Source organism: Piliocolobus tephrosceles, chromosome 2 (assembly GCF_002776525.5).
Source record: "Piliocolobus tephrosceles isolate RC106 chromosome 2, ASM277652v3, whole genome shotgun sequence".
NCBI classification, from domain to species: Eukaryota; Metazoa; Chordata; class Mammalia; order Primates; family Cercopithecidae; genus Piliocolobus; species Piliocolobus tephrosceles.
Window position 1 is genome coordinate 28,721,479 of NC_045435.1, and position 23,645 is coordinate 28,745,123.

The following is a 23,645-nucleotide window of genomic DNA, read 5'->3' on the forward strand; positions in this document are numbered from 1 at the left end:
ACGTGAGAAAGGCTGGGTTGGGGCGGGATAAGAGGCTTCTCCCCTCCTTCCGGAAGCGTAACACTGAACGCGCCTGCGCAATGGGTGTTGTGTGCGCTTTTTCCCAGTCCCGACGTAATTCTGGTTTTTGTTCCGCAATTGGCGGCTTAGAGGCAGAGGCTCTTCCGCCTATATCTACCATAGCTTCTCCACATATGGACCCTAAAGGCTACTGCTGCTACTACGGGGCCGGGCAGTTACTGTCTCAGCTCTAGGATGTGTATTCTTCCACTGAAAGCTCTTCTGAGGGAGGTAACCGCGCCCCGCGGGCAAGGAAATGCGCGTGCGTCTGAGGGGAGGGTGCGCCAGATAAGAGCCCTATTGCGCATGTGTGACTAGAGGGGTATTCCCTGACTGTGAAGGGAAACCTGGCTGCCTCCTGTTGGGGAGGCGTCTTATTGGTCTCCTGTACGCGTGCGCCCACTTGGGCTGTCAGTATTGGCATTTCTCCCCCCTCCCCGCAGGCTCTGTGCGCTATTCCTACGGTACGCTGGGAGGCTTTGGGCAAGTTACTTATCCAACCTGGGGTTTAGTGTCCTCAACCTATTAAAAGAGGGCCTTAGACTCATTGATTCCTACGATCTCCTCCGTTTCAAACACTAGTTCAGTAAAACTTTACAGCAGTGTTTCAGATATTTCCATTTTGGTCGTTATTGTAATGAAGTCTGTCCTAATTAAGCTTTTTCCTTAGAGGGAAAAGCGGAGGAAAATACAATTCTGAAAGTCTCATCTTACAGCAAAATTATTTACTAATAAAAGTAAAAGCTAGGCCGGGCGCGGTGGCTCACGCCTATAATCCAGCACTTTGGGAGGCAGAGGCGGGCGGATCACGAGGGCAGGAGTTCGAGACCAGCTTGGCCAACATAGTGAAGCCTCCTCTCTACTAAAAAGACAAAAATGAGCCGAACGTGGTGGCGGGCGCCTGTAGTCCCAGCTACTCTGGAGGCTGACGCAGGAGAATCGCCTTGAGTCCTGTAGGTGGAGGTTGCAGTGAGCCACGACCGTGCCGTTGCAGTCTATCTAGCCTTGGCGACAGAGCGAGACTCTGTCTCAAAACACATAAATAAAATTTAAAAATAAAAGCTAAAATTGCTTTGAAGAATTCTTTTTTGCTGTTGCAAAGTGTCATTTGCTCATCTGCTATCTTTGTCAGCACGTCTAATCTGGTTCTACCTTTTCTGTCTCTAAAGTACTCCTTCTTATCAGATTTTCACTTTCTTTTTCTCATAGTTTCTTCTGTACGCCTCAGCTTTCTTGGTGCTGATATAGTCATAGACAAACATTTTTTAAAAATTCCTTTTCTGTTCTCACAACCAATGGTATTTGCGTTTAGGGTCTGCCAACAAGGTTGTTCATGAAAGTGTTTTTCTCTTTAAGGCAATTAAAAAACAGTGGAATGGAAAAACAGTGCTGTAGTCATCCTATAATATGCTCCTTGTCGACAATGTATACCTTCCTGCTAGGTGCCATATTCATTGCTTTAAGCTCAAGTCGCATCTTACTGGTGAAGTATTCTGCCAATGAAGGTAAGTTAAGACTGGGTATATGTATGGAGCACTTCCATCTAATCACACATCTCTCTCATCTTTGGTTTTCTTATATATAACATGGAGATAATAATGCCTTTTGCTTCATGTGAATGATAAAGCCTATTTGAAATTGATTATTTAACCTTGCATTCCTCCACAAGAAAAAATGTTTGATACTGGATGAAATGTGAGTCAGTCAAATACAAAAATCAAACCCTTTGGTGAAGAACCAGTCATAACATTTGACTGTTGCTTCAATCAGCAGGTGTTTCTGGACCTATAGCAAAATGTGTATTTGGTCCCTTGGCATTTGTGAGGTACTTACTATTGTAATTACGGTATCAATGGTAAAGTGTCAGCATTATGTTGGGCAATGATAGTGTGTCAACAGTATAAATTATAAGCTCTGATAAGTATGTATTTAAGAAATCTTTTTTTATGTAAGGATTTAAGCAAACACTTTAATTCTACAAAACTGTATTGAGTACTTCTTACTAGTTATTGAGGTGAGGATACATACAATCATGACATGACCTTTAATGGTCTACTTGGAGAGTCAGATGTATACCTAAGTCTCTACTGCAGTTAACATTTATCTGCCAGGCACTAGTCTAAGTATTAGCAGCAGGTTCAACGTGCATAAGATATAGACCTTGTCCTCAAGACTTAGTTTATTAGGAGAGACATAAATGTAAACACATCATGAAAATCCATTATAATAACTGCAATAATTGATATATCCTGAAGATGCAGAGATTATCTAGAGGATAAAGCTATATATACTGTTTGGTAGGGGATGATGTGGAGTTCAAATGGATCAGAGAACAATTCTCTGATTAGGGGACAGTTGATCCACTAGAAGTCAAGGTGAACAAGGGTATTCAAAACAGAAGCAACAGCCTGTAAAAGGGAACAGAGGCATGAAAAAGCAGGATATGTAGTTTGAAATTACCAAGCAAAAAGTTTAAGGACTAGTAGCCAGGTGCAGTGGCTCATGCCTGTCATCCCAGCACTTTGGGAGGCCAAGGCGGGCAGATCACTTGAGGTCAGGAATTTGAGACCAGGCTGGCCAACATGGTGAAACCCCATCTCTACTAGAAATACAAAAAATTAGCTGGGTGTGTTGGTGTGTGCCTATAATCTCAGCTACTCGGGAGACAAGCAGAAGAATGAACCCAGGAGGCAGAGGTTGCAGTGAGCCGAGATCATGCCACTGCACTCCAGCCTGGGCAACAGAGCGAAACTGTCTCAAAAAAAAAGTTTAAGGACTCAGAAGAGAGAGAAGAAGTGGTTGACTGGAGAGAGGTTGGTCAGTCTCAGATTGTTAAGGACTTCATATTCCATGGTAAGGAGCTAGGACCTTAGTCTCTAGGCCAGTCTGAGGGATAAAGGATACTTGAAGGATTATAAATAGGAAGGTAAAATGAGGGCCTGTTGTGGTAACTGGATGGCAGTGGAAAAGACAGGAAGCTCAATAGCCAGTTAAGGGGTTATTGCAAATTAAAGCCATAGGTGATGAAGACTAACTTAGTGTTTTGGAAGTAGTAAGATAGATAAGAAGTATTCAGAACATAGAAAAGACAGGATTTGGAGAATGTATTAAATATGAAAATTAAAAGAGATAACATTGTATAGCTCCAGGGTTTCTGGTTTGAATGCTGAGTAGATTGATGATGTTCTCAGCTGAGACGGAGACTATTAGGAGGAAGAGTAGGTTGGGCAGAGTTTGAAAAGATTGTAGTTGAAGAGGTCAGGAGCTATGTCCTTACTGCAGTTTTCTGCAGTGTCTGGCATATCATGCACATGAAGGAAATGCCAATTATATTAATAAGAGGTAGGTTTTCATTTGGATTTTTATACTGGGCAATAAGTTAAATGTTCTAGAATATAGATTTGGGGACATTAATGTTAAATTGATATTTAAAACTTAAGGAACAGAGAGAGGGAATGAGAAAATAAAGAGGGCCAAATTCCGAGGAATGCCAACATTTAAGTGGCCTGAGGACACTCAAAAGCATTAAGGAGAAATCGTTAGCAAGATGGGATAACTAAATGTACATGACTCATAGAAAGGAAAGAAAGAGTTTGAAGACTGAGAAAGAATTGTGACATCATGATAAGCTAAAGATTAAAGGATACCCTTTAGAATTAAGAATGAGAAGATGTTTGACAATCTCAGAGAGGAGTTAGTTTCAGAAATCAGATTACTTGGAGATAAGACCTGAATGGAAAGTGAGTAAAGGGCACATAAAGAATGTTGATACTGTTTCAGGGAGAGATGGAGAAGGTATGGTAGCTAGAGGATGTAGTATTTTATATTTTGTTTTTCAGATGGGAGAGTTTTGAGCATGTTCGTAGGCCAAGGGCAGTAAGCCAGTTAGTAGAGAGGAAGATAAAGATACACTAGGCTGGGCGTGGTGGCTCACGCCTATAATCCCAGCACTTTGGGAGGCCAAGGCGGGTGGATCACAAGGTCAGGAGATCAAGACCATCCTAGCTAGCACAGTGAAACCCCGTCTCTACTAAAAATACAAACAATTAGCCGGGCTGAGGCAGGAGAATGGCGTGAACCTGGGAGGTGGAGCTTGCAGTTAGCTGAGATCAGGCCATTGCACTCCAGCCTGGGCAACAGAGCATGACTCCATCTCAAAAAAAAAAAAGGATACACTGAAGCCAAAGGAAATGGAGCCAAGTATCTGAGGAGACGGGAAGATTTGTTTGTTTTGTTTTGAGATGGAGTCTCGCTCTGTCTGGAGTGCACTGGCATGATCTCGGCTCACTGCAACCTCCACCTCCCGGGTTCATGCATTCTCTTGCCTCAGCCTCCTGAGTAGCTGAGATTACAGGCATGTGCCGCCATGCTCAGCTATTTTTTTGTGTGTTTTTAGTAGAGATGTGGTTTCACCATGTTGGCCAGTCTGGTCTCAAAACTCACCTCAAGTGAGCCACCCACCTTGGCCTCCCAAAGTGCTAGGATTACAGGCATGAGCCACCACACCTAGCCTGAAGGGAAGGTTTTAAAGGGGAGATTAGATGAATAGCCAGGCCGTGGCCCCTTCCTCTGGGGCTGAAGGGAAACCAGTGAGGCTGAATGCCATGTAGAAAGGTATGTTAGTGTGGGCAGGAGATGTGTGGAGGGAAGTCCCATACCATGTTGTCATATGGTCTGGGATCGGCCATGAAAGGACTGCAAGAAAACCACTGAAAAGCAAGAACAAGCTAAAGAACAGTGACAAGGGTTTGAAAGTTATAATCCAAAGTCCCTCCTTCTTATGTGCACATGTTGGCTTATGTGTATCATGATGGATCATGAGAAGTATCATTAGAGAACAACAGAGTGTGAGTTAAGTCTAGCATTTAACTGAGAAAAAGGTGATTTTGACTGTGCTTTGAATGATGGGGTAAGTTGAACAGGCAGATATTTAAATTCAGGCGAACATTTATTAAGTGCCTACTAAGTGCCAGGTATATGAAGGTGACAAACATGGTCCATTTCTTGTAAGGATCTTCCATTCCATTTCATTCCGCACACTTCCAATGTGACAAGCAGTGCCATAGAGGTTTAGAGGTAGTGCTATAAGAACAGAGATGAATGAAGAATTGATTCTGATTAGTTTGAGAAGGTCAAGGGAAACCACAGAAGAGAGGAAGAAAGTGTTCTGGATAGACAGTGTCCACTTGGTTTTTTTTCCCCTACTCTTGGCCAATTTTGGTTTAATGTGACTGAGAGAAGCAAGCAAATATTTTCAAAAGTGGGGAAAATGCATTCCTGAAAATAGTACCCAATAAAGTTTATGTTTATCCTTGGCAAAATTGTAAAGCAAGTTGTTTGTAAGCATTTAGAAGAGACGGGTAAAAGTTGAGATGAAGTCATACCAACCAAACCTCACTTCCTAATTCTATTGATTTGCAATTTAGGACGTAGCTTTCCAACTCATTAGTGGGTTTGGATGTGTCCAAGTATATCCTCTCGGCCCTAAAGGTAGCAGAGCCCTAGGCCAGTTGCCTCTTGCCTCAGATAGTTTACTTCTTCCATTTATCCCAGAGTGCCAAACAAATATTAATGTTTTCCATGTGTACGATGATATAAAACAGATTGGAAGACTCTTAAGTGAATGTCATAGACAGAATGTACCTCAATTTTAGCAAGGCAAACAAATCACAAGAGGAATTATGAGCTGAGTAATAATTCAGCAGGTCAGTTTATAACTAAGGAGTCGGTATTGATTGATGGTCAGTTGAGTAGGCAGTCTCCAATGCCATGCCACAGAGCGTTCTTTGCCCTTAGTCTTAGCCTCCTCAACATATTTATTAGCAACTTGGATGAAGACATGAGAGGCATGTTTAACAAATTCAAGGATAATAAAAAGCCGAATGGGATAGGGATAGCTAATACATTAGGTGAATTGATTAAAAAATCCAAAGGAGCAAAGCCAACTGGAAGAAACTTAATATAGCCAGTAGTAAATCCAGCTTTTAAGTTTTTAAACAATTATAAGTTATACTGTATATAAACATACATAGAATAAAATGTATAGTTAAAAAACATTTCTGTTACATTTCAGAGAACAAGTATGATTATCTTCCAACTACTGTGAATGTGTGCTCAGAACTGGTGAAGCTAGTTTTCTGTGTGCTTGTGTCAGTCTGTGTTATAAAGAAAGGTAAGTCTTGAAATGGTGCTATATACTTGTTAAAAATCACAAGACCAAAAAATGTTAGAACTGAAAGGAACATTTTATATCATTTAGCTTAGTCCATTAAATTTTATATGAAGAAGCTAAGATACAAACATAAGTATGTTTTAGAGGTAGAGAAACAAGCTCAAAGAGAAAGTGTTATGCAGAGCTGCATAGGAAGGGGAGGAGCTGGGACACCAACTTATGTTTCCTAATGCCCTTTCTATTACTCTATCTTGTTACTTGTTCTTTGATAGTTGTTGCAGTAAGTTAGTTTTTATTCAAATTAAAGATTTTCTAAATCATGTGCTGTCTAACTTGAGATGTATCATATTTCAAAATAGTTCCCATTTCCTACAGGGAAGGTAGAATAGTGCACTGGCATCAGAGACTGTTCTGGGGCAGATTATTTTCTCTGAGCTCCAGTTTTCTGAGCTATCACATAGGGATACTAATTCCTTTCTCAAATTTAAAGTATATAGTCTTCCATGGAATGTATATGCTCTTTAATGTATATTAATTCTTCACCTTAGTTCCCCAATTATTGTGCCTCCGCTCCCTCTGCCTCTTTTATCTACCTTCACACAAGGTAAACATAAACTTTAGAGCATTAAAGTGTTTGCCCAGTAAGATGTCTTTTCATACTCCAGGGTTTCAAACTTTGCAGTTTCTAGTTAGTGACTACTTTTCTTAATCTCATAAAACTCATGATTTGCAGGGCCTTAAACTGCCTTTGTTTTCTTTTTGTTTTATGTTCTCTGCTACAGTGCCTAAGTCTTTAGAAACCTAGAGATGGAATAATAACTGACTAGGATTACTAAAAGTTAACTTTCTCTAGTTCCATATATATCAATTTTGATTTAGTATCCCCCTTTCCTGATTTGCCCTCGGGGGCAAAAATTCCAGTATGAAGGCTTTTTTTTTTTTTTTTTTAAATAACTTATTCTCACTTGTTGATCTCCCTCTTGACCTTATGCTCTTATAGCAGTAAGTGAAACCACATATGTATCCTGAGTTGCTTTAAGTAATACTTCTGTTATCTCAAATTAATGGGAATTAGGATAACCAGTAGTCCTAAGGTGGCTGCTGATTGTCAGTGATGAACTGGTGGGTTGAAGAGAGATGGTAATGAAATTCCATATTGTCTTTGATTACTTTTGGCTAATATTCTCTTACGGAGGCACGTTTATGAAGCTCCCTTTAAATAATTGTATCAGTAATCAAGTGCAGTGGAATTTCTCTAAAAACATGGGCATTCTCATCAAGGTCATTTATTTACACTGTATTTCTTTCTAAGATCATCAAAGTACAAATTTGAAATATGCTTCCTGGAAGGAATTCTCTAATTTCATGAAGTGGTCCATTCCTGCCTTTCTTTATTTCCTGGATAACTTGATTGTCTTCTATGTCCTGTCCTATCTTCAACCAGTAAGTAACTATGACAAAGAAACTATCATTGAAAAGATATGGAGAAATAAATCACAGAATTAATTTTTTTTTTTAATCATTTTTGTTGGCATTGTTAGTTCCTCACTGCCCTCACTGGCCTTCCTGAGATTTCCCCAGAATTATCTGAGTACTGAATTATCAATATGCATTCCAGATTATCTTAAATGGTCAAGATTACTGTATTAAACTGGGCTGACTACCATGGGGGAGTTTCTCCCTAGACCATGGAATCCGAAACTACCTCTTTTTATGTAACCCTAATTAGTATACCTATTTTCTGAGATGTCCTGTGGCCACTAACCTCTAATATTCATCTCAGCATCCAGGACCTCATCCAAGAAAACTTCCCTGATTAACTCAGAAAGTTACACACTCAATGTACCTTTCTTACACCTGTTTTAGTGTAGTTTGTATGAATTTTACTTGTATGGTTTTCTTTTCTGTTAGTCCTATCATTTAACCAACAAGTTCTTCAAGGGTGGGGATCATGTCTTCCCAACTAGAAATGCCATCTATAACTGATAATGCTGGAAATACTTCTCATCTTTCTTGGCATCCTTTATGTCAGTTTAGAAAGCCATTAGTAATCCGAGTTTGGTTTTCTGCTTTCACCTATTACTCAGTTTGGGTCACAATAGGTCACATGGATATTTCCCTGTAATATTTTATAAAATGAAGATTGCTATTGCCTTTATTGCCAAAATGTGTTTTAAATTTCTTTAAAAAGTAAATTTAGGCATTTGATTATAAATAGGATTTCTGTTGCTACCAGTCTTCTCTGTGAAATTTCTTAAATATAAGCAAATCAGTTTTAGAGTGGGGTGAAAAGGAGGGCTCAATACAGAACTGTATTAGCCTGTTCTCACACTGCTAATAAATACATACACACACCCAAGACTGGGTAATTTATAAAGGAAAGAGGTTTAATGGACTCACAGTTCCAGAAGGCTGGGGAGGCCTCACAATCATGTTGGAACACAAAAGAGGAGCAAAGTCATGTCTTACATGGCAGCAGGCAGGAGAGCTTGTGCTGGGGAACTCCCATTTATAAAACCATCGGAACTCATGAGACTTATTCACTACCACAAGAACAGTATGGGGGAAACTGCCGCCATGCTTCAGTTATCTCCACCTGGCCCGGCCCTTGACATGTGGGGATTACAATCCAAGGTGAGATTTGGGTGGGACACCACCAAACCTTATCAAGAATTTTAGTAGAGGCCGGGCGCGGTGGCTCAAGCCTGTAATCCCAGCACTTTGGGAGGCCGAGATGGGCGGATCACGAGGTCAGGAGATCGAGACCATCCTGGCTAACACGGTGAAACCCCGTCTCTACTAAAAAATACAAAAAACTAGCCAGACGTGGTGACGGGCGCCTGTAGTCCCAGCTACTCGGGAGGCTGAGGCAGGAGAATAGCGGGAACCCAGGAGGCGGAACTTGCAGTGAGCTGAGATCCGGCCACTGCACCACTCCAGCCTGGGCGACAGAGCGAGACTCCATCTCAAAAAAAAGAATTTTAGTAGAAAACAGGTGTTTGACTTTCCACAATTTAGAAGCTGCGTAACTAGGCAGGCCCAACTGCTAAAAGTTTCAATTGCCCCTTCTATAAAACTAATAATAATAATAATATACTAGTTCAAAGGCAGCAAACTGGGCCAGTTGATGACCTGAAGTTTTCTTTGACTCTGTAATGCATGTTGCTAATAAGTGTCCAGTCCATCTAGAATCTGTTCTCTCCTAAATTCTTAGAGAGTTGCTGTCCCCAACAACATAATTATGCAAATTCAATAAATAAATGTTATTGTATTTTATCACAGATTCGCTCTAAACTTGTGTCTCTTTTCTGTGTCCCCCAGTAGCAAAGCAAAATGGCAACTTCCTTATTTTTCTTCCAGCTTATTGCTTTGTTCTTCCTTCCTGATTTTGTACAACCATATATCTTACAGAATAAAGCACATGCATACTCTGTGTATTGCTGTGCCTGAGCCTGTTGAAGGAATTAAATAGAGATGCTTGGAATGTTTGGGGCAAAGAGCTCTGATGTTTTATTTATTTTATCCTCTTGCATGGAAAGAATTTTCAGAATTTTCAGAATTCATCAAGCCAGTCAGGCTGCATGGTTAGGCACTTTTGCATTGCCCTTAACTGTGATTGATTAAGGCCACTATTTCCACACTTTGCAGCCACTTTCCTCTTCTCCTCTTAGTCATCTCCTAACTATGGGTTCACAGGCATTTTTCTACAGAGAAGTACACTGAGAAAACCTTAAAATGGTGGTTCCCATAAGAATTCAGTAGGAAAACAACAATGTTATATTCTTGGAGTTGTTGCCATTTTTAATTGAGTTTACTCTTATGTTTAATTTAGCTGCATATTAGCCACGTTTGTTTTAATTAGTGGGTATATGTGACTGTTAATATCTTTGGGGTTTAATCACCTTAAAGTGATAGCAAGCAGGAAGGCAGGGTGAAGTACATCCTAAGATTTGCGTTAAAAAATTATTACTATTGTCACATCTGATTATGGGCAGCAATGATGGAATTTCATGCTTTCTGAGCATAATGTATACATGTTCAGATTAATACTCTCATGTGTGAAATAGGACTGAATTCATAAAAACAAATGGTTTTAAAATCTGGCTGATACATTTCTAAGTGTTTAGAACAACTTGAATCAGTGCCCAGGACTGTCAAGTATGAGTTTGGTATTGAGTTACTGCAGTTCAACCAGGAAAATCGATACATAACAATTCTTAGAATGGTAAAGATGCTTAAAAAAATCTATACTTCAATTTTCTTACTATATTAATGGGCCAAACAGTACCTGCCTTCTATGTGACCATAGAAACAGTGTTAAAAATCCATAAGGCACTTTGAGAACTTTGAAAAGTAGGCTTCATAAGCATAGTAACTGTCATTTCTAGACCTAAACCTTTGGAATTTGTAAGTAATTTCAGATCTGTATATAAAGATTATTTTCACAGGCAATGCCTGGACAATAATTTGATCACATCTACATAAATTTGACAAGCGACAAAACTGGAATTTAATCCTCAGGTGAAATTGCTACCTTAATAACCCCTCTGTTTTTTGACCAAAAAGCTTTTGTTGTCAGGTGAACTGCCAAGCTAGGACATTTCTGAGGTCAGTACTTTGTTTGGATTGTAACTCTATCTTCTCTTTCTTTCTAGGCCATGGCTGTTATCTTCTCAAATTTTAGCATTATAACAACAGCTCTTCTATTCAGGATAGTGCTGAAGTAAGTAACTTGCTGTGAAAACATATATCATACTTTAAAATAACACAGCCCGATTTCAAATGATACACCCAGAACACTGAGCCCTCAGAATCCCAAAGCCAGGATTTTGTTCCTAATTGGCTTTGTGTATTGGGCATGTTTAAGCCATGTAGAAAGCAACTCCAGTGCTAGTCCATCTAAATCCTCTGTGATCAGATGAATGAAAATGTCTTGAGCTTCTTAAAAATAAGATAATTAACTGTGTTATAATTAGTATTTTCATATTTAGTGCCAGATTTTCAACAAAGAATTAATGAGCTTTTTATGCAAAATCTTTCTGCACTAATAGGGAAGCAAATAGTTCCTAAGATGGTTAATATATTTATAATTTGGAGTTTGGAGATGATAGATAATGGCCAGTTTTTTATTAAACTATTTGAGATGAGGACGTGATTTATGCACTAATTAGCATAGGGTTTGTGTGAAAAATCTAGTCAAAATTACCGTTAAGAAGGATAGGTTTTTAAACTTTTAAAAATGTTATCACCAATTTTTACTATCTCCAAGAGGACCATTGGATAGTACATTTTTAAGTAAATTAAGCCCTCTTCAAAGCAAAAGGCAGAGTGTCCTAAGGCAGGAAGATGATACAGGATCTGCATACTTCAGTTGAATTTCTTACTTGATGATGATTAAATAAAATTAATTTCTTACTAAATTTGTTGCATTTTTGTAATTTTACATTATCTTTTTGATTTATTGATTCTCAGTGTGCTGATAGTATGTTCTTTCATAATTTGAGTATATGAAAGGGTGACTGACTTGGCACAAAGATTTAATTTGTTGAGTCCTTGATATATTTAATATATAAATTATATAAGATTCCTGATAAATTTTCTTTTACCCTGAGGAGACATTTAATTTGATAGCTAATGTGAGAGATAAGGAAAAAGTGAAAATTACATTTAGCCCAGTTTAAATGTTAGAGTTCATCGAAGTTTGTTCTACATTTCTATTTTTCAATTTATTTGTGAATTGTGAAAATAATTCTTTGGCAAGTTAAAAGTGATATTCCAAAAACATTTTGAAGTCTTTGAAATCAATTTGATTCTCACTTTGTAGTATAAAAAGTTGACTTTTGAGAAAATGTATGCAAGCAATAATATTTGTGTATTGATTCCTGTGATAGATGAGAGATGCACTTCTGTGAAGATAAATAGAATAGTTCCAAGACCATTTCCATATTCCAAGATGATAAAAGGATCACTATTTAATAAGGGAGTGCAGGTCTCAAAAACATGTGTTTTCAAAGTGTTTGTCATTTACTTTTAATGAGTACAGATGGTATTATACTGAAGTTGTATAATATAAAAATATTATATCAAAATTACATCAGTTTAAAACTGAATTTACTAAAGACTAAAAGTGTGTATTGCCTGACTTGAAATTGGCCAGTAGCTGTAGTTCTATCCTATAGTAAGTATTCCTTGTTAACTTTTTAGGCATTTAACTATTTGTATTAAGAAAGTTGATTCTAAGTTTAAATCTAAATTAAATTTTAAATATTTGCTTTTAATACTAATTATAATATTGATTACATTTTGCTAATTTTAATAATAACTAACTCTGGTATGAATTAAAGTTCAAAAACGTTTCTACGTACTTTCTTATTTTCAGAGGAATAATATTGATTCTTAGACATATATTTGCTTTGTTGTTGACATCTCTCTGTTTTGAATCCTTGGAAAGCAGCATGCTAATAATCTAATGTTGTCTTTTATGAGAATGTCTTTTAAGTATTTTATTACTTTTTAAAATTTTTTGAGACAGAGTGCCCAGGCTGTCACCCGGGCTGGAGTGCAGTGCCACCATCTTGGCTCATTGCAACCTCCTCTTCTTGTGGTCAAGCAATTCTTGTGCCTCAGCCTCCCAAGTAGCTGCGACTACAGGTGCACACCGCCACGCCCAGCTAATTTTTGTATTTTTAGTAGAGACAGAGTTTCACCATTTTGGCCAGGCTGGTCTCAAACTCCTGACCTCAGGTGATCCACCCACCTTGGCCTCTCAAAGTGCTGGGATTACAGGTGCGAGCCACTGCGCCTGGCCTTATTACATTTTTTAACTCTTTTTTCTAATTGTGGTATAAAAAGAAAAAAAAAATTTTGCCATCTTAATTTTTTTGGGGGGAGTGGGCACAGCGTCTTGCTCTGTTGCCAGGCTGGAGCACAGTGGCGCGATATCAGCTCACTGCATCCTCTACCTCCCAAGTTCAAGCAATTCCCCTGTCTCAGCCTCCCAAGTAGCTGATATTACAGGCACATGCTACCACGCCCAGCTAATTTTTTGTATTATAGTAGAGACGGGGTTTCACCATGTTGGCCAAGATGGTCTCAATCTTCTGACCTTGTGATCCACCTGCCTCAGCCTCCGAAAGTGTTGGGATTACAGGCATGAGCCACCGCATCCAGCCCATCTTAACAAGTTTTAAGCACACAGTTTAGTAGTGTTAAGCATGTTCATGTTGTTGTGAAGTAGATGTTGAACTTTTTCACCTTACGAATTTGAAAGTCTAAGTCCATTAAACAACTCTCCTTTCCCTGCCTCACCCTAACCCCTGATAACTACCATTTCACTCTCTGTTTCTATGAATTTGACTACTTTAGATTCCTCATATGAATAGAATCATACAGTATTTGTCTTTTTGTGACTGGCTTATTTCACTTAGTTTAGCATATTGTCTTCATGGTTCATCCATGTAGCATGTGACAAGATTACCTTCTGTTTTTTAAAGCTGAAAAATATCTCATTGATGTATATGCTTTTATTACATTTTGAAGTCAACTTAACTTTGTTCTATTTTGATCTTTTTGGAGTTGGTTGTTTGCGTTGGTTTTCCCTATTTAATTTACTCTTTGTGAATCATTTGATGGTCTTTTTGCCCTTTGTGATTAAGTTTTGACCTAGGAGTAGCAGCTTAATAGTTCTATCACATATTCTTTGTTTGCCACTTTTCATTTAGAATATTAAATCTGTTGTCTTATACTTGATTGTAGCAGAACTATCAAATACCTTTTCCATACAGGTAAAGAATACAAGGCTACAAAATAAAATAATTAAAAAAAAATTTTTTTAAAGAAAAAAACAAAATTAAATAATAATTTAAAAAATTCTTGAAAAGAATATAAAGCTACAAAAGTGGGCAAAAGTAAGTCTGGTAACTACTGCAAGGATTACTTGGAGGAATTTGAAAGTGGGGAAAAAGAAAAATATTATCTAAATATCCTATTGTCTTTTCTAAAAAGAATAAAATACCTAAAGGCATTCTCATAAAAGACAATATTAGATTATTAGCATGTTATTTTCCAAGGATTCAAACTTTGTGTGAATGTATGGATTTGTTCTTTGAAGTATAAGCCACTGGTTCATGGTAGAAACTGGTAGCAGGCATTATGCCTTGTAGCCTGCTTCCCTGGTTTGCTTGTAACCTAAGCAAAGTTGTATAATCTTATTTGCTTTAGCTTTGGGAAATGACACCAACCTAAACATTGAGATTGGAGGCAAAAGATAACCAAGACCAGCACTTATTTTTACTTAAAAAATGTACATAAATTTCTCTGATTTCCTCAAAGACAGGGTATGGTAAAAAATTAATTAAAAATACATTTTGAAACATGGTGGATGTGTAGGAAGTAAAAGGAAAGTTTAGTTACTGTCTGAAACAACATAAGAACAAAGAAAAGTGCCACTCAGTGGTAGTACAAGCAATTCTCCAGAATCATTCATTCACTTGATAAATTTTCTCTTTGATTTCTCATTATAAATCTGTCCCTTGTCACTCTCTCTGTGCTACTAAGAAATGTGTTTTGTACAGTTTCTGGAGAAAACAATTTTGTGAGTCTTTCCATTTAATTGTCTTCATACCCTGCATTAGTTTACCAAATATAGAAGTGCTTTTATCTGACACAATTTGAACCTATTGCTTAGTTGCTAGGAAAACTTATAGTTGTGAATCATATACGTAAGTATATATAGAAAATAAACAATTTATTTTAACTTAGAGTATGTCAATATACATGTATTCATCATTCTTCTAATGCTGAGCTAAAGCGCCTCCTTTGACTATGTTACTGATTGAAGTTCCTTAGTTCACCTGTATGTTATTAGAAAACAGCTTTTTATCTTCTGAATGATTTACTTTCCCTTAATCTTCCCAAAGTGTTCAACTTAGTTTTCATAAAAACAGCTTCTTGTCTTTTACTCATAGTTTATCATTTGTGTAATCTTTATGTAGTGACGACAGTGAGGTCACCTGGCAAAAACATGTTTAGGAACAGAGATTCTGTGAGCAAACAATTCACTTGGGAGCAGAGGCCCTCAGGAAGAGTAGCCTTCTAGCCACAGGCATTCAGCTCTGAGCATTCATTACTATGTTTTACAGAGGCAGTGGAGAGATGAGTGGAGTGGGCTTCCACTGTTCTGTATCAGTTAAACTGAAGAACGAATTCAGTCATGCAGACTCAGTTGTCATTTCAGATAGTCAGCTGACTTTACAGGGTAATTTGTTAAGCTTTATTTTCTTTCCTAAAAATCTACCATTTTTAATTTTTAGCTTAATCCTTAATAAATTTTACATTCCTTAGAGCATTACCTTGAATGAGTAATTGTTTACAGAAGGTGTTGTTTAGCTTAAGGATTTCTTTTTTCTTAATATCAATATTAGTGACAAATGTGTAGCTGCTAGAAAACTTTTAAAGGAACTGTAGATTATATCGTTGCCTCACTTGTATGTGATTTGCAATAATCAATTGTAGAATTTTTTTGTAAAATGGACACCCATTTTTTATCTCTGTGGTCATTCTATTTGTTTTCTGCTACTTAATGTGTACCAGCTGCACCTTCAGAAATTTAAGTGATTAGTTCACAGTTTCTCACCTGATGACATAAGACTGCACTAACCCCATCAGTAAGTTCTAGATCTGGCTATTTGAAAATTACTTACGTATGAGAAAGCATATAATAGTGTGCACAGGTATGCTGCTATCTAGGCTAGTCTGTGCATTTAGCAGTTTCAGAGCATGAAGCTTTATATGCATACAACTTCCTATATGTGCATCCTGGAAACTTAGAATTATACTTAGGAGGTATGATGATGCAGAAGGAAGACATATAAAACCATAGATCCGATTCCTTCCTTAGTCTTTAAGTATATGACCTTAGGGAAATCTGTTAGGTTAACTGTTTCCTCCCTTAGAGCAGGAATGCCTAAGTGCATGGTAGGTGCTCAATAAATGCTCCAATGTTATACAAATTCTCATAACTTCTGGTTCCCACGTATTGCTTTACACTTCTGCATTTTTTATGTTCCTCTTTTTTTCTTGGTGTTCCCCTTCTTTGCCTAACTAACTGATCTTCAAACATCAAGATTTTGTTCCCCCAAGAGGCCTCCTGACAATCCCAATGAGAGTGAGATATTCCTATTTTCTTTGTCAACATTGTATGTTCTTGTTGCCTTTGCATAGACTCTTCCCTCTACCTGGATATATCACCAACTCCTTTTTCACATGATAAACTTTAATTTATTTTTCATCTTTTAGCTCAAGTGTCATTTCCTCTTTGAAGCAATACCTGACTATTTACAGATTCTAGTGTTCCTCAGTATATTCCTGTTGTCCCATTAATCACTTTTCACACATACTGAGATCATTTAGTTTCATTGTTTTCTCACTATTAAAGCATAAATTCCTTGAACATGGAGATAAATCATCTTTATCTCCCCAGCTTGCCTGGCACGTAGTAGCTGCTTGTTAAACATCTGTTGAATAGAATGAATCAGCAAAATGGAATAACAATAGTACATATCCTTTATATTCATTGGACTCCTGTCACAAGTTTGTTGCTAAGGAAAATAAATAAAAGATTGTTAGGACTTTGTAAACTGAAATACTGCCCAAAATAACATTTTTCTCTGGCTTGTCAGCCAGCAGTTTGCTGTTTAATGCTGTATGATTAGGCCATGGATCTAGAGCTGACCTTCTCCTTTAAATCTTTTTTGGGTTATGGACACCTTTAAAGATTTGACAAAACTTTGCAGGATCTCCTGCATAGGGAGAAATTCATCTACGCACAAGATTTCTGAAGCTCATCTACATTCTTTCTGGTTCTGGGAAACCAGGTTGAGAATCTCTGCTGTAACTTTATAGTATGATAAAAGTTATTGTGCCAGAGGTCCAAGATCAGCTCTAGAGGTAGAAAGGAGGCCATGTTAAACTTGTAGGTTAGAAAGACCTACACAGAGGGGAAATGACTTGAGCAACCTTAAGGGATGGGTGTTATAAAAATGAATTAAAACATTAAATTTGAGAGACAGGCACCAGCAGGTTTTCTCTGAACTGGAATGGTAGGAAATGCTAACAAAAACTGGGACCAGTTTATTCAACCAAATACTCAAGTGCCTGAGTTTTCAGTAGAAACTGTTGATATGGGGGGAAAACAGTAGTAAAATCTTGTTTTTCATCTTTGAACAGGAGGCGTCTAAACTGGATCCAGTGGGCTTCCCTCCTGATTTTATTTTTGTCTATTGTGGCCTTGACTGCCGGGACTAAAACTTTACAGCACAACCTGACAGGACATGGATTTCATCATGATGCCTTCTTCAGCCCGTCCAATTCCTGCCTTCTTTTCAGAAGTGAGTGTCCCAGAAAAGACAATTGTACAACAAAGGAATGGACTTTTCCTGAAGCTAAATGGAACACCACAGCCAGGGTTTTCAGTCACATCCGTGTTGGCATGGGCCATGTTCTTATTATAGTCCAGTGTTTTATTTCTTCAATGGCTAGTATTTATAATGAAAAGATATTGAAGGAAGGGAACCAGCTCTCTGAAAGCATCTTCATACAGAACAGCAAACTCTATTTCTTTGGCATTCTGTTTAATGGGCTGACTCTGGGCCTTCAGAGGAGTAACCGTGATCAGATTAAGAACTGTGGATTTTTTTATGGCCACAATGCATTTTCAGTAGCCCTTATTTTTGTAACTGCATTCCAGGGCCTTTCAGTGGCTTTCATTCTGAAGTTCCTGGATAACATGTTCCATGTCTTGATGGCCCAGGTTACCACTGTCATTATCACAACAGTGTCTGTCCTGGTCTTTGACTTCAGACCCTCCCTGGAATTTCTCTTGGAAGCCCCATCAGTCCTTCTCTCTATATTTATTTATAATGCCAGCAAGCCTCAAGGTCCAGAATACGCACCTAGGCAAGAAAGGATCCGAGATCTAAGTGGCAATCTTTGGGAGCGTTCCAGTGGGGTAAGTTTGTGAGGGTGCTCCTTTTTGCTTGTTCTTCTCAAATTTAAAGCATAGTTAATTCAAGGAAAAAAATAAAATCAGTACTGATTTATCAAAGAATGTATTGGATCTCTGACTTTTAAAACTGAATCAACAAACATTCATTGGACTCCTGATGTTTGCAAGGGCTCATGATCAATGCTGTCAGGTGTAGAGAAAAAGTATAAGTCAATCTCAAGGACCTTATGTGTTATTTCATAGAATACTATAGAATTACACACCTGGAAGGTACCTCACAGGTTGTCTTGTCCTGTCTCCATCGTTTTATAAGTGAAGAAACAGGCAAAATGGTTTACAGATAATAAATGAAAGAACTGGTATACCTATGTCTGACTCCAAGTCCCTTGCTGTTTCTTTTCCACCATAGTTAGGAAAATAAGCTCATTTGTGAGAGAAGTTGGTCTTTCATATTAGTAAGTCTTGTTGAATAGAAAACCCGGCTCCTCAGTCCTCCCTGTAGTTATTCATAAGCCAGTATACCAGAAGGGCAGGGTTTGTTTATTTCATTAACAAGGTAGTTTTCAAAAGGATCCTTGCAAGGCAAGTAGGAGGAAAATATTTTCTAGAAAAATGCTTATGCATTTATTCCGAATATCTCCCAGTTGCTTGCAATTGTTTTGGAAGGCTCTGTCAGTCATTTTAGTGGCAAATTGATGATCTCTTTGAAGATTCAATTAAGGAGTTAAATATATGTTTAAATAAGTGAAATAGACATCTAGCTTTAGATTTACAATTTTCTTGAACACACAAAATATGAAATATTTTATACAATGAACATTTCACTCTTTGGGAAAAATAATCTATTGCTTAATAACATTCATGGCAGAGCTTCCCTGGGTGTAATGCCTCTGTTGTGATTCAACAGATTCTAAAGATGAAAAAAATAGGATCTTGAGTTTCAGATACCCTGCTCTTAGCCAGACTGTATATCCAGAAGTCCTGTATTCTTTTCCAACAACTGATAATGCCATTTGCTGTAATTTTTAAGTAAAAGAAAATATATATAGATAACAAAGCCTATGAAGGCCTACCAGCAGGTGGTGCTCCTCACTTTGCTCATGTTAGCTTTGAAATTTTGAGTACTGAGTGCCCTTCACTTTTTTACCCTCTCATACTTATATAGTTAACTTTCCAAGAACGTTTTTATTTAATTTGACCAGGTTATATCTATAGCTTAATAAGGTAAGACCAATGACTTGTTAGTAAGGTTTCCCCTTAGTAATCTTTAAAAATGCTACCTTTCCAGTTTTGTTCTAATTACTGATTTCATGTTTCCTTTTAGGATGGAGAAGAACTAGAAAGACTTACCAAACCCAGGAGTGATGAGTCAGATGAAGATACTTTCTAACTGGTACCCACATAGTTGGCAGCTCTCTTGAACCTTATTTTCACATTTTCAGTATTTGTAATATTTATCTTTTCACTTTGATAAACCAGAAATGTTTCTAAATCCTAATACTCTTTGCATATATCTAGCTACTCCCTAAATGGTTCCATCCAAGGCTTAGAGTACCCAAAAGCTAAGAAATTCTAAAGAACTGATACAGGAGTAACAATATGAAGAATTCAGTAACATCTCGTACTTGATAAATCAGCAAGATATATTTGCAGATTATTTTCCTTGGCCTTCAAGTTTCCAAAAAACTTGTAATAATCATGTTAGCTATAGCTCATATATACACATAGCGATCAATTTGCCAGATATTCACAATTATGTAGTTCTAGTTTACATGCCAAAGTCTTCCCTTTTTTAACGTTTTGATTATCTAGGTTGTCTCTTGAATTTGAGGCCCTAGAGATAGTCATTTTGCGAGTAAAGAGCAATGGGACCCTTTCTAAAAATGTTGGTTGAAGGACCTAAATACCTGGCCATACCATAGATTTGGGATGATGTAGTATGTGCTAAATATTTTGCTGAAGAAGCGGTTTCTCAGACACAAAATCTCAAAATTTTAATTTTTAGAAATTCATGAGAAATTTGATTTTTATAATAATCTTTTGATGTTTTAAACATTGGTTCCCTAGTCACCATAGCTACCACTTGTATTTTAAGTCATTTAAACAAGCCATGATGGGGCATTTTTCGCCTCAGTTTGAGGAGAAAAATCTTGACGTCATTACTCTTGAATTATTACATTTTGGAGAATAAGAGGGCATTTTATTTTATTGGTTATTAATTCAAGCTGTGACTATTGCATATCTTTTCAAGAATTGAGTCGCCGGCTTCAGAATCATACCAGCTTGCCAGTAAAGCTGATGCCTAGGAGCTTTTAAAGGGATCCTTTCAAAAGGATCACTTAGCAAACACATGTTGACTTTTACTGATATATGAATATTATTACTCTAAAAATAGAAAGACCAGTAATATATAAGTCACTTTACAGTGCTACTTCACACTTAAAAGTGCATGGTATTTTGCATGCAGCCAGTTAACTCTCGTAGGTAGAGAAGTCAGGTGATAGATTATTTTAAAAATGAGCAAACAAAAGTGACTTGCTCAGGGTCATGCAGCCCGGTAATGATAGAAGAGTGGGCTTTAACTGGCAGGCCTGTATGTTTACAGACTACCATACTGTAAATATGAGCTTTATGGTGTCATTCTCAGAAACTTATACATTTCTTCTCTCCTTTCTCCTAAGTTTCATGCAGATGAATATGAGGTAATACTGTTATACATTCATTTGTGATATCCACAATAATATGACTGACAAGAATTGGTGGAAATTTGTAATTAAAATAGTTATTAAACCTGTCTTGTGTTGCCACTCTGTCGTATAGGGTGTGATGTGGAGTACTTTTAATCTTAAAAAAGAGTGAGACAAAAACCCACACAACTTTTAAAACTTTCTCTTTAAGTAGATCTTAACTTCTAAGAATAACAAAGGCATTTTTATCAGTTATGTGAAATAGGAAGATTATATCTATTATGGCAATTTATTTTAAAGGTAAGGGAAATGAGGTACAGCAGGACCTTTTTAGGAAATGTGGCATACAAAACATTTTAATCTTATAAAACAAAAATTACAAAATTATTTTTACAAAGGTATCACATGCAGAATACATAAATAGCAGATTTCAGTAGTGCATGGAGATTGATTTTCTTATTTACAATTATTTTTGTTCCTCACCTTCCTCTTTGGAAAGCATTTTTTGCACAAAGTTAAGTTTACTTATGTTAACTTGCCACTTAACAAGAGAGAGGGAGAGAAAGAGTGAGAGCACAAGATCATGTGCTGGAACTAAAAATGTTAAGTTCTATTCGACCCAGCAGTCCCTGTATTGAGTATCTACCCAAAGGAAAATAAATCGTTTTATCAAAAAGACATCCCACTGGTATGTTTATCACAGCAGTATTCACAGTAACAAAATTGTGGACTCAACCTAAGTGTCCATCAGTAGTGCCTGGAATAAGAAAATGTGGTACATATATACCATGGAATACTTTGCAGCCATAAAAAATAGTGAAACCATGTGCTTTACAACAACATGGATGCAGCTGGAAGCCATTATCCTAACTGAAATAATTCAGAAAAGAAAAACAAATACCACATGTTCTCAATTATAAGTGGGAGCTAAACAGTGGGTACACATGGACACAGGACTCCAAAGTGAGAAGGGTGGTGCATTAGTCCATTCTCACGCTGCTATAAAGAAATACCCGAGACTGGGTAATTTATAGAGAAAAGAGGTTTAAATAACTCACAGTTCTGCATGGCTGGGGAGGAGGCCTCAGGAAACTCATAAGCATGGCCGAAGGCGAAACAGAAGCAGGCACCTTCTTCACAAGGCAGCAGGAGAGAGTGAGTGCCAACAGGGGAAATGCCAGATGCTTATAAAACCATCAGATTTCATGAGAATTTACTATCATGAGAACAGCATGGGGGAAACTGTCCCCATGATTCAATTACCTCCACCTGGTTCCTTCCTCAACACCTGGGGATTATGGGGATTACATTTCAAGATGAGATTTTGGTGGGGACACAAAGCCTAACCGTATGAGATGGGAAGGGCATGAGGGTTGACAAAATACCTGTTGGGTACAGTGTTCACTGTGTGGGTGATGGGTCCACTGGAAGCCCAAACTTCACCATTGTGCAGTATACCATATATACGCAATGTAACAAACCTGTACATGTACCCCCTCAATCTGAAATAAAAGTAATTTTTTTTAAGATGCGAAGTTCTGTTGTGTATCCACTGGAGGTCTTGTGGGCACCACTGTTTTAAGAAGGTCCGAGGTCTAGAAACCATACCCTGCATGCACCTGAAATCAGTATAGCGTATCCTGGAGAGGAGCAATTTTCATGTGAAAAAAGAAGCAGACTTTTTTTCTGCTCTAGAGAGCCAAACTACAGTAAGATTTATACGGTAGTGATTATTATTATAATGAGGACTTTCCCAAAATAGGTTACTTTTCAACAGTTAAAGGAACCTTCCTGAAGAGTAGTAGAGAATAGTAATAAATTATCACTGAAGTTTTTAGGAAGAGATTATGTCATCAGGATGTTTTAGAAGATATTCCTTCATTAGTGTAGAAGTTGGACTGATTTCTAAAGTTCCTTTCTATTTTTAGATTCTCTTCTGCACAGTTATGACCTACACATAATGCACTGAATCTGTTCCCTTGATAGTTTCTGCATAGCCTTTGGTTGTGCCACAAGTGTGGCCTGTGGTGAATGACCTGGTCTAACTCTGTCATTGGTCCTAGGACTGAACTATCCAGGAATGTGCCTAATCCTGAGGGAAAGCAGCAACATGGCTGTTGGTTATAGAGAGAAAGATGGCTTAGACTCAAGATCTCAAATCCTTGTCCAGCTGCATCTTGCTGCCGTAGGTTTTCAAGATCCACATAGAGGGGGGATAGCTTGACAGAATTACTCTATAACTCTAAGGCATTTTTTGCCTCTGAAGTCTCATGTGGAAGCCTTGTCAGTTGTAAGCTGGACTAGACTTGGTAGATCTGCAGAGAATCTTTTTGCTTTTCTGTATAGACCCAATAGGCTTGATTAAATAGGCCATATCTTCCTTGGCTCCTTTTTCCTTTACCTGATTTCCTGATTTTTCTCATGAACGTCTGCCTTTCCTGTGGGGGGAAGAGGCAGAGAAAGTCAAGCTCAATAAATTGCAATATTTTTTTCTCTGAAACCTAGAGCAGAGTTTCTTAAACTTCCTTTTAAAGGAAAAAAAAAAATGTCATAAATGTCAGCATGGACTTTTTTCTACTTTACTGTTATTTAAATACATACAAACATAATATAATAAAGTATAAACTGCTTATACTTTTTAGAGGAAAACCAAAACATTTACAAATTAAAATACAAAGCTTTACAACCAATAAGCGTCTATGTCAAATATGAATGTAATGAG

General features: G+C 37.6%; 1 protein-coding gene across 3 annotated transcripts; it reads left to right on the forward strand.

Moving 5' to 3' along the window:
- Window positions 1-62: 62 nt before the first annotated feature.
- SLC35A5 (solute carrier family 35 member A5) lies at window positions 63-22,431 on the forward strand. Of its 3 annotated transcripts, none has more exons than XM_023213165.3 (7): window positions 63-291; window positions 1,417-1,565; window positions 6,134-6,232; window positions 7,545-7,675; window positions 10,888-10,955; window positions 17,459-17,619; window positions 19,561-22,431. In XM_023213165.3, exons 2-7 carry the CDS (start codon window positions 1,436-1,438, stop codon window positions 19,599-19,601), a joined length of 630 nt encoding a protein of 209 aa, XP_023068933.1. In that variant the 5' UTR covers window positions 63-291; window positions 1,417-1,435; the 3' UTR covers window positions 19,602-22,431. The 3 variants fall into 3 exon arrangements, with proteins under 3 accessions (XP_023068933.1, XP_023068918.1, XP_023068926.1); XM_023213150.3 differs by having other exon boundaries at window positions 17,459-18,239; window positions 19,561-21,041; XM_023213158.3 differs by lacking the exon at window positions 7,545-7,675 and having other exon boundaries at window positions 17,459-18,239.
- The last annotated feature ends 1,214 nt before the right edge of the window (window positions 22,432-23,645 follow it).

Excerpts from the sequence above, each read along its gene's own strand:
- SLC35A5 (XM_023213150.3), top strand. The coding sequence starts at position 1,436 with ATGGAAAAACAGTGCTGTAGTCATCCTATAATATGCTCCTTGTCGACA. Across the intron at positions 1,566-6,133 it reads GAAGTATTCTGCCAATGAAG|AGAACAAGTATGATTATCTT; the intron begins GTAAGTTAAGAC and ends GTTACATTTCAG. Across the intron at positions 7,676-10,887 it reads TCCTGTCCTATCTTCAACCA|GCCATGGCTGTTATCTTCTC; the intron begins GTAAGTAACTAT and ends CTTTCTTTCTAG.